Source organism: Bidens hawaiensis, unplaced genomic scaffold, assembly GCF_021521415.1.
Source record: "Bidens hawaiensis isolate Kalapana, Puna unplaced genomic scaffold, B.hawaiensis_p1.1 tig00006534_1, whole genome shotgun sequence".
NCBI lineage: Eukaryota > Viridiplantae > Streptophyta > Magnoliopsida > Asterales > Asteraceae > Bidens > Bidens hawaiensis.
In genome coordinates this window covers 83,867-95,227 of record NW_027491439.1, presented here as the reverse complement: position 1 = coordinate 95,227, position 11,361 = coordinate 83,867, and the positions used below count along the sequence as shown (strand labels likewise).

At 36.1% G+C, this 11,361-nt stretch overlaps 2 protein-coding genes across 4 annotated transcripts; one reads left to right on the top strand and one right to left on the bottom strand.

The window, feature by feature from the left end:
• Positions 1–3,469: 3,469 nt before the first annotated feature.
• Positions 3,470–8,617, top strand: LOC143632818 (uncharacterized). 2 transcript variants are annotated; one of them, XM_077101238.1, is made up of 17 exons: positions 3,470–3,617; positions 5,237–5,446; positions 5,651–5,717; positions 5,781–5,964; positions 6,050–6,102; positions 6,176–6,264; positions 6,372–6,608; positions 6,674–6,738; positions 6,839–6,899; positions 6,982–7,099; positions 7,192–7,273; positions 7,357–7,429; positions 7,525–7,586; positions 7,673–7,768; positions 7,842–7,996; positions 8,080–8,254; positions 8,333–8,617. In XM_077101238.1, the coding sequence occupies exons 1-17, from the start codon at positions 3,611–3,613 to the stop codon at positions 8,438–8,440; spliced, it is 1,842 nt and encodes a 613-aa protein (XP_076957353.1). In that variant the 5' UTR covers positions 3,470–3,610; the 3' UTR covers positions 8,441–8,617. The 2 variants fall into 2 exon arrangements, with proteins under 2 accessions (XP_076957353.1, XP_076957354.1); XM_077101239.1 differs by having other exon boundaries at positions 3,559–3,621.
• Positions 8,618–8,900: 283 nt separating this feature from the next.
• LOC143632746 (GCN5-related N-acetyltransferase 4, chloroplastic-like) lies at positions 8,901–10,908 on the bottom strand. 2 transcript variants are annotated; one of them, XM_077101176.1, is made up of 3 exons: positions 10,604–10,908; positions 9,401–9,800; positions 8,901–9,323 (listed from the first exon to the last, which is right to left on the bottom strand). In XM_077101176.1, exons 1-3 carry the CDS (start codon positions 10,716–10,718, stop codon positions 9,032–9,034), a joined length of 807 nt encoding a protein of 268 aa, XP_076957291.1. In that variant the 5' UTR covers positions 10,719–10,908; the 3' UTR covers positions 8,901–9,031. The 2 variants fall into 2 exon arrangements, with proteins under 2 accessions (XP_076957291.1, XP_076957290.1); XM_077101175.1 differs by having other exon boundaries at positions 9,401–9,809; positions 10,604–10,907.
• Positions 10,909–11,361: the final 453 nt, after the last annotated feature.

The following is an 11,361-nucleotide window of genomic DNA, read 5'->3' as shown; positions in this document are numbered from 1 at the left end:
CAATATTTTCATCTGATAAACTCTTGAGTTCTCTCGCTTTCGTATTGTTCTCTGGTTATTTTCAATCTAGGGTTAGTTTCATTGTATAGGTGAATAGCTAGTCTGATAGATTGTAAAAGAGGTGTAAGTCAATCACTGTGTTGGTGATTGATAGATTGTTGTATAGAGATCTTGATTGTTGTTAAATCAAGATCTAGGGTTTGCAAGTAATAAAAGAGGAATTGTACGCCTGTTTTGACAAATTAATATAATTACAAGGGAAAGAGAGAAAACAATAAGCTACATCTTTTTGATAATTCAAGTGATGAAATATTCGTTTGGTTTTTAATCTATAAAAATGATGTTGTTTTGTTTTCTTTTACTATTCCTAAAATCAAAACCGCTTTGTTATTAAATATTAATTTATATTTCTTTCACACACCTATCACAAGCACCACAATTACTACTTGTGATGTTTACCTCCCTCTTTTATCAAGATTTATGTTAGCTCCGAGTCTCCTACAGGTAACAACTTGACATCTAAGAATGCCCGTCATGGTGTATTTGGAAGATGAATAATGAAGTAATTTTTGCAACCAAGTTCGTTTGTCTTTCAAAACTTTGGAGGGCACCAAGTCTTTATCATACCTATGGATAAAAAATCGATCAACCTTCAAAAATCTTGTATGGAAATATGTAATTTTGTTTCCCGTTGTAGTTTGTTCGATTTCTAGCTTGTTGCTAGTTTCTGTTTAATGAAATTTGTTATTAAAAAAAAAAAAGAATGCGCGCCATGCTAAGGGCGTTACTCGAGTCAACTTTAGTACCATACAATTTTCTTTTGAAGATGTTAACTCTCAAAGCAATAGGTAAGTAGAAACATCTAAGAATCCTTTGAAGGTTAAAAAAATTGGATTTTGACGCACTCGCCCATAGTTATAACACCGTCACGTGTTATAAGTGCGAGATAGTCGCCCTTTATGGGGGTACTTTGATGCCACGTAAAGAAATCGAGCGAGCAAGCTTTGCATACAAGGAAAGGAGAAAGTGGGTCTTCTTGCCTAACCCCTCTTTGGATATCGAATTCCAAAGTTGGTGAACCATTAACTAGTACCAACGAACGAGCCGAAGATAAAATTCCCCAGATCCACAATCTCCACCGAATGGGGAAATCGATTTGTTGTCAAACGAAGTCCAAAAAATCTACGTTTATGGAATTATGGTATCAAACGCATTTCAAAGTCTACTTTAAACATCATATCATCCAAAAAAAAATTTTCATCCAAGAGACCACCTCCAAATATTGAACACAGAGTAAAAAAAACAAGTTCTAATGCTCCTGGCTTCATGCAAAAGTGAAAATCATGCCATCGGTTAGCGTAAACGTGGAAACTGAGAAACATGGTGTCTTTTGATGGGCTTGGGCCTTAGTTGGTGGACTGGGTCAAATTGTTGACTGTTGATTGGCCCATCACCAAACATCACAAAGAGGCACCAATCACCATTATATCAATGCCTGTTCTCCAATTCCAACCAGATCAGTTTCCCTCATCCGTACTCACTCATTTTGTCACTTATACTAAACCCATTTACGATAAAATAAAGTTATTATTATATGTGCCATGTTTGAATCTTTAGAGAATTAGAGTCTAGAGTCAAATCAAGTGTAACAATAACATACTATACCACATTAAATGGTAACTTTACTAAAGGGGGACCAACAATGTGACCAAAAAAAAAAAAAAAACTGGTCTCGATGTTCTAATTTAAAGATCTCATGAATGTAGTTTCAATGTTAGGCTATGTGTAGTGGAGGGACTACAAAATGAGGCGTTTTGCGTCATGTGGCGTTCAGTCAGCAAATGATGAGGTTTTGTTTTAAGGGTGTAATGGTGTTGTAGCCCATTATATATACATATACATACATATATATATCATCATCATCATCATCGTACTCAGTATATCCCACCAATAGCAAAGCTATGGTAGGGTCTGAGGAGGGTAAGATGTAGACAGTCTTACCTCTACCCCATAGGGATAGAGAGGCTGCTTCCGGTGGGACCCCCGGCTCGATAGTAGTTTTGCATCAAGCCTTGGACATAAGACACATAACACTCAACCATCGGGACACCGGCCGATTGGTGCATGCACCCTTGTCTTTCGGCTATCAACGCCACCACATGATGCCTGATTAACCTTCCGCCACTTTTAACGTTATTTTCACAAGATTAGTAAAATAACGTCAAAATTAGTGCAATTTCACTTTTGCCCCACCCGAGGGTTCACACATATATACATTATATGTGTGCACCGCAAGCATGGCGTATATACATACATACATATATATATATATATACATACATACATATATATATATATATATATATATATATATATGGATCAGGATCATGAGAGAACCTTTTTGAAATTGAGAACTATGAGAACCATTTTGGACCACAAAAAACCCAAAAATAAAATAAAAATCAAAAAATAACAAAAAACACAAAAATCAAAAAAGTAAAAAAATCAAAATTCTTATTTTATCATCCCGGTTTCATAGAAAAAAAACTCGGTTTAGCTAAATTATATACACATATGTATAATATATACATATATGTACATTTACATGTTTCTTTTGTACACATGTGTATAATTTAAGATAAATGATACTGTACATATGTGTATATTACGTAACTAAAGATTATATAAAATTATACATATGTGTATAATACAACGTTTTTTTTATTTTTTTAATGAAACCGAAATGAAATATAAGAATTTTGGTTTTTTTACTTTTTTTAAAATTTTTATTATTTTTTGTTTTATGATTTTTTTAAATATTTTTTTAAATGTGTCTTTAGTGGTCCAAAATGGTTCTCAAAGTTCTCAATTTGTAAAGGGTTCTCTTAGTATTCTTACTCATATATATATCTCTCACACATATCATATTATAATAATAAAATTAAGAGTGAAGTTGGCGATGAAAAGTGCCCCCCCCCCCTACCGCCTCACAAATCGCCGGAGGGGGGGGGGGGTTGGCGGCCAACTTCGCCCAAAATCGCCAGTTCCCGTCGCCCACTACGTTCAACCTTAGTAATCTAACTCACACGTTTATTTCAAATGTTGGCCCTTTTGTTGCCATGTTAGCATTGACTTATCAATTACTATTTTTGAGAGATAAGACAACTAAAAACACGATTACAAGATAATCTAGACACCAAACACCCATAAATCAAAAGGAATGTACCTCTTTAAAGTTGTCATACGTTGATGCAATGCATCAGTGGGGTCTGCGCTACCACCAGCGTACATCTTCCACTCGGTAAAATCATTATTCACTCCATGAAAATACGCATGTAACACCTTGACATTCTTCGTATGAAGCATCTCTCGAAATGATTAAATGCAAATGTAACATCTAACATTCTAACATGTATCCATTGTCATGACCCATAAAGCACAACTTTCTAGCTTCTTCGGGTCGGGTCAGAAGAAACTGGTAGGTGAGATTCCGCACGTGCACGGCACGCTCTGTGTCATCATCATTAGCTTCTCCGCCATTTTTTCCGTCTCTTACGAACGAACGAACGAACGAACACACAACACAAAGCGATTATTAATTAATTAATTGATGGCAGGTTAGTAAGCTATCTCTATATCTATATCTCTATATGTATATTTTTTTTGTAGATCGGTCACTGGAATCATTAACGACTTCACTTCACTTGTAAGTTAGTTAGTTAGTTAATTGAATTACATAACATCAAGCTAGGTTTTATTGATTGATTGATAACTAGTTGTTTAGTACACAATTACAATTTTATGAAAAGGTGATTATGTATAGATAGAAACTATTCGTATTCAGGAATAATAAGTTAGTTTTTAACTCAATTGGATTTATTCAAATATACTACAAACGATACGGTTAGATATACACTCTAATCTACCATCCACACTATATTTTGGATTAATCTGGACTTGCTTTTCGTTTTCGCCCCCTCGATTCAGCCCTAAAACAAGTGTTGGCAGATCATATCTTCATTTCATTGCTGCTGCGCAATGGATTGTTGTGTTATGAAGTCGAACGAATCGTCGTCGTCTTTGTTGGTGGAGGCAGACAGAGTTTGGCTTGTAATCTGCTGGCTCTACTGTTTCTTAAGCATTCTTGATTCTTCTGGTCATTACATTGTGGTGGTGGAACTAAGATCGATTGTGTGACCGGCAATATGGTGTTCGTGCTGACGTGATGGTTGGTTGAAAGATTTTTCTGAATTTGTACAGTAGATTGTGAACATCTTTCAACCGATCACACTATCAACACGTACACCAAACCGCCAATCACGCGCTTGATCTCAGTTCCACCACCAGGATGTGATCACTGGAACGTACAAGAGACATAGAGATGAGTGGTACTAGGGATGAGCTAGCAGATTACAAGCCAAACTCTGTCCCCTCCAACAAAGACGGTGATAAGTTTGACTTCGTAACATAGCAATTCCAGGCACAGCAGGTCCGGCACCGGTTGACTGGCAGCAGCAAGTCAAGATATGCTCTGCGAACGCTGCTTCTTTTAGGGCTGAATCGAGCTTGTCTGAGTTCATTGTTATGTGTATCACTATTAATCAGTAAAAACTCACACCATGAATCTTAATCTCACATCATTCAATCGGATTGCGTTATCATTGGAGTTTTAATATATGATGAATTAGGGAAGGACGAAGAATACAGAGCTGATGCAAGATAATATTTATCTTGATTTTGATTGTCTTTAAGGTTGCATTTGTGTAAACCCTTGTTATAAGTGTCATTATGCGAACAGTTGTTTCTGTTGGTCTGTATAGTTATTTTCCGTTATGTTCTTCCTTTGTTTTCACTTATCTCCTAAAAGATTCTCTTTTAACAAGTCTTTCTCGATCTTACTATAAGTTTGTAGTTATCAACTATAGTAAGCTGTTTGAGAAAGCACACAAAGTTAATGTACTTATTGCATTCTAAACGTAAGACTTGCATTAGTTCTTGAACTCAGCTTCATGGCACAACAGTTCCAAGTTTTGAATTTTAACTTTCTTTTAAAATTAGACTTTGGCCCAAAGTCAAGAGAACAATGGACATTGTACCATCTTAAAAGTTCAACTTGATAAAGCAATGCAATTTGTGAAAAAATAACGCACAAACATAACCACTTAACGGAATTTGGCTCTTACTTTATAATATGAATTATGAAAACTGATAAAACTCCAAATCTTCTATTATGCAGAAATGATGGGGAAAATTGTTCAAAATTTACCAAGTGCACAATACTGCCAACAAAATAGGCAGTTTGGATCCCTATATCGAAGGGACCAATGTGCTCAATTTAAAAACAATTTGCTTCTCTTTCAAGGAAGGAAGCTGACATGGAAGGGGATGTCGACCATGCAATTGCATAATGTGTCAAACATTAGACAAAGAGTTGTTTACTGCAATGGTCTGTTCATATAATGGTTATACTTTCTTGGTAGGAAAATATGAGTAAAATAGGATAGAAAGATTTAAACACCAATTAGTGTAAGATGGCATTTCTTTTAAATGGATGCACATTATTTCGTGACGAGTTGTTAATGTTTTCATCTGTGTTTCACCTTTTATCTTTTTAACCAAAATTTTGGTTTCTAATATACTTCTCTTGCAGCTTCCTCATCTGCCACTGTTGTACCATCACTTGGAAAAGTTGATTTTCTCAAACTTCAAAATGGCAGGTAAATTGTACACAGAAGTTTAATTTTATATTTAAGCAATTTAATTTGATACTTTTAATGCAGTGATATTCGTGGTGTTGCTGTTGATGGTGTTGCTGGAGAACCTGTTAATCTCACAGAGCCAGTGACACAAGCCATTGCAGCTGCCTTTACTGCGTGGCTTTTAGATAAGAAAAAAGCTGATTCATCTAGACGTCTCAAAATTTCTATTGGTCATGATTCTCGGATTTCTGCCCAAAAGTTACAGGTATCAATCCTAATTTATATGCATGTGTAATGCTATATATATGTGTGTGTGCTGTTTTTCTAAAAGCTTGACCTGCTGTTTTCAGGATGCAACTTCTCGGGGGATTGCTGGTGCAAATTTTGATGTTGTGCAATACGGGTAATTTAGCTGTTAAATTAATGATAATGATTATATAATATGTTCTCTTAAATACATATGTTTTTGTGTATAGATTGGCATCTACACCAGCAATGTTTAATAGTACATTGACAAAGAATGAAGAAATTTTATGTCCAGTTGATGGAGCTATTATGATAACAGGTAAAGTATATGGAACTGAGGATTATATAATCTAGAATTTAGAAAGAATATTGTTATGCACCTTTTTCATGTGTATATTTATTTATTATTATTTATTTTTTTGATAGCAAGCCATCTTCCTTATAATAGAAACGGATTTAAGTTCTTTACTAATACGGGAGGGCTCGGGAAAGCTGACATTAAAGACATTTTGGAGCGTGCTGCAAACATATACAATAGTTTTACACCTGAATCTTTAAAAGAGGCAGAAAAGAAAGCTTCTTTATCTATCAGTAAAGTTGACTACATGAGTGTGTATGCATATGACCTTGTAACGGCCGTTCGCAAAGCTTCCGGAAACATAGGTACCGCATTTTAGTTAATTATTTTATTTTCAAGGGCAGTCTCGCCATTTTAAGTTTGTTACCAGAAAAGCCACTGGAAGGATTTCATATAGTTGTGGATGCTGGCAATGGAGCTGGTGGTTTTTTTGCTGTAAGTTTTTTTTATTATTTTTTTAATATTTTAAAAGTTCGAAACACGACTTATGTGTCAATTAGGGAACTTTATTTGTTTAAAATTATATGTATTGCAGGGAAAGGTGTTGGAGCCTTTAGGTGCTATTACTTCTGGCAGCCAATTTCTAGAACCAGATGGTAGTTAACTAACCAACTGACAGGTTTTTGAGTTTTGACTTTTCGTATTGGATTAACTCATGTTATCTTGACCATTGTTTAGGTTTATTTCCCAATCATATTCCTAACCCTGAGGACAAGGCAGCAATGAAGGCGATTACGAAGGCAGTGCTTGATAACAAGGCTGATTTAGGGATTATCTTTGACACAGACGTTGACAGGTGATCAGTCTTCTTCAAATTCAAGTCATTATTTTTTATGCAGAAATTCTTGGGCATTTTTTGTAATTTGTCAATGATGGTGTCTGAATCAGATCTGCTGCTGTGGATTCCACTGGTCGTGAGTTTAATCGGAATCGTCTAATTGCTTTAATGTCTGCTATTGTTTTAGAAGAAGTAAGTTTCTTTTAACTGTTTCATAATATAGTTGCTTTTCCTGAATTTAAGTTTAGTTAAAAGGTTTTCTTTGCTTTCAATAGCACCCCGGAACAACTATTGTCACAGACAGTGTTACTTCTGATGGGCTTACAACATTCATTGAGAAAAAACTAGGTAAGAGAATTGATTCTTCAAGTGTTATATCTGATTGTTCATGATATTGTTTATTGATCAAATTAGATTTGATGATATTTTCCAAATTCTTGCAGGTGGGAAACACCATCGGTTCAAACGAGGGTATAAAAATGTCATTGATGAAGCCATTCGTCTGGTATGACTCGACATACAACAGTCAATGATATGATTAAAACATGTTGACATCAGTATACTGTCTTGCTGACCTGGCTTGTTTTATAGAACTCTGTCGGTGAGGAGTCACATTTGGCTATTGAGACCAGTGGCCATGGAGCACTCAAGGAGAATCACTGGCTTGATGATGGTGCATATCTCATGGTATATTCTTAGTTCTAGATCAAAAAATGTGTACCTTTTGTAAATGTTGGCTGATAGTGGAATTTGTTTGTAGGTCAAACTATTAAACAAACTTGCATCCGCTAGAGCTTCGGGTCAAACTGGCGGTAGCAAAGTTTTGACTGATTTGGTAGATGAACTGCAAGAACCAGGTGTTGCAGTTGAGCTTAGGTTAAAAATAGATCAAAATCATTCAGATCTCAAAGGAGGGTATGCATGTTTAATAATTTACATTTGCATAATTACCACATACATTTTTAGATATTTGAAAATATTAAATGGTGTTTTAATAGATCTTTCCGAGAATATGGAGAAGCAGTGTTAAAACATTTGGAAAGTAAAAGTGAATCAGATCCTAAGCTTCAAAAAGCTCCTGTTAATTATGAAGGGGTTCGGGTTTCCGGTTATGGCGGTTGGTTCCTTTTGAGACTTTCACTTCATGACCCTGTTTTGCCCCTCAACATTGAGGTAATTACAAGCCATGCCATGAATATTTCCAAGCTATCCGCGTATGTAAAAATACTAAATAAATGTTTGAATTTCCAGGCTTCGAGTAACAAGGATGCAGTAAAACTTGGAATAGCAGTGCTTTCAGCTGTGAGTGAGTTCTCAGCTCTGGATGTTTCTGCATTGGCGAAATTTGTACAACAGTAATCAAGCTCCACTTCTTTCTTTCTTATGTTCTTTCTTTCTTTCTTTCTTTCTTTCTTTCTTTCTTTATAGAAGCTCTATGTTGGCAATTTTGTAATAAGGGGCATTTGTAATTGTGTTTTGAAAGTTATTACCTGATTATGTGATATGAGATGATCAAAATAAGATGTCACAAAATGCAATATTACTGTTGCACGCATTTGTTACTCTAATTGTCACTTATGTTGTTTTACTTCTCATCATATTAGTAAGCTTTGCAAAACGTTGTGTTGGGTAATATATTGAAATGGGTCCGAGTCGAAGTGGGTTCAACTTTCATTTGTTTTTACTCAAAGTTGTCTAAGGGCAGAAAACCGAATTAACTGTACCAAAAAAACCAAACAAAACCCAAGCTTACAAAAACTTGACCTGCACTATTATCTAGTTTGTAGCATACATTCTTTGAACATATCAGAAAAGAAGAAAAACAAATTTCCATTTATCTTACATGAACAAGCAAGTACTAGATTATAAAGATATACAACAGTTGCTATACCTTACTCGCTCAATTAATTCGCACCTTTTTCTAAAATATTAGCGGCACACCAAATAATTCTAACAACCGGTTTGTTTTTTATGGAGGAGTTTCATCATGAAGTTGAACTGCATATCAGGCGCAGTTCTGGGCTGGGGCCATTTAGCTCCTTCAGGAACTTTAATACTCTTAAAACCCTGGCTCCGGTACAGGTTGGTGGCACCCGGGTTGTTTAAATCACAATGCAAAGCAATGGACCGACACCCCCAACTGATGGCTTGAGCCTCGGCTTTTGCTATCAGCTTTTTAGCTATCCCCTTTCGTCTAAAGCTTTCTCTAACCGCAACATTTGACACGTACGCAATACCAGTCCTGAAAACACAAAACCACATATTATTAGTTTGACTTCTGAAGTCAACCTTTTGACTTTCAGTTTCAAGATTTCTCACCGTCTCTGACGAAGAGGTCCTTTTCGAGGAAGAAAGTCAGCCACGGTGTCTAAAGTCAAAATCCCGGCAACATATCCTTTATTCAGACTAATCTTTGCACCAAAACCAGCAATTTTAAGATCTTCGTCACCGATAAAGAAAGTGTCATCATGTTCTGAAGCACCCGTGACAGCAACCAAACATGTTCTTCTGCAACCATTTGGTACTGATAAACCGAAAACGAGTGCAAGTAGTCTATCAAGCCTTAAAACAAAGTCTAGTGGGAATGCATATTCAGGGAAGAAGGAGCTACAATGTGTTTCCGCAACTTCCCAACAATCCTCGATTCTTGCCTCACGAACGACAATTTCAGGCGAGATTACTGGAAATATGTCAACCACTTGACTCGCTTTGCAAATCCCTGTGGAATCTACACAAAATAAGAGTTTTGCAAGAATGTTATTGTGGGTTAAGCGCGTAACGGAGCTGGATTACGCGCGTTACGTGGCTTCAGTATGCGTAACCGGCATATATACACGTGTAACCGACACTGGCGCATGTAAACAACGCCTAAACACGGTTACACAATGAGTCCTGGAAATGCGTACTGGGGCAGGGTCACAGAGAGACGGACGCGGGCTTCATGGCCCCGGAACGTGTAACCGGCAATGGAATGTGTGTAAGCGGCATTTAAACACACGTAAACCGGGGATGAAAACCAGAAAGTCAGAACTAATAAGCAAAAACGGAAATGTACAGAAATTTCAAGAAAACCAGTTTCTAAACCAATCTGTTCTGAAACTAAACCATTTCGATCCAACCCCGTTCGGACCCAAACCCGTCCCGTCCTGAACCAAAATAACCCTTTTTGAATAGACCCGTTTTGTCCCGCAACCCGAACCCACCTGACTCGCTTGCAAGACCTACTCAATTTTGAGTGGATTGAGGGATAAATGATAATATCATCAAAATCAAAGTTTGGAATAAAAATCTTGTTTTTTTATCCTCAAGATCAAACACAAACATGATTTAGACACCCAAACATGAACCAACTTAATTACAAATCATTAAGCATCTAGCAAAATTCAACAACACCCATAATTATTAATCCACTAGTTAAAAATACAAATATAACACATAAAATCAGGATAAAAAAATACCCAATTATATTACACACATATACATACACATACATCTATATGTATAGAGAGAGAGAGAGAGTACCTGATCTGGATATATGATGAGAGAGAGGAGATTGAGGATGAAGCCTAGAAGGATAAAAAGAGGGTAATTTGTTAAATTTGGGTGAGATTGAGATTCCCAAAGGTATGGTCCACATTTCTTGGATGATTAGATAATAAAGATTCTTGAAACCCAGCGACCAGTTTTAGTTCGATCGATCGAATAATATTAATAAGAACAAGGAGTTTGGATTGATTGAGAGAGAGGTTACAGTTTCTAGGTATCAGACAACATTTGTTATTCTCCTTCTTCACTCTACTGATGATTTTTTTGTTTGTTGTACCAATCTCGTCTGTGTTTTTGTTTTCTTGTGTCTGGGTGTTTAGATTCAAGCCGACTTTCTGTCCGGGTCGGGTCTTATGTTTCCAGAAAGGATATTATTATTATTCACAAACCAAAACATCCGTAAATATGTACCATACATGGACCGATGGAGGACAATATGTATCTTGATAAAATAAGGGTGTGATACCTAGCCGTTTTTTATCCTCGAGAAAGACTTATAAGGTGTATCTTGACATTAAGTCAATGAAATAACACTTTAATCCATCCTTTAACTTAGACCACCAAACATATATTATGATAATATTCACACATAGACTAGACTCACTGACCACTAATGATCACATGATGGTTTGGACCAGCCATGTCTTCACAATTTACTTTCTCATATTTAAGATGATGACCAGTTCCATAATGAATGTGCAACGCCATGAATAAACTCTCGTTCATATGACTAT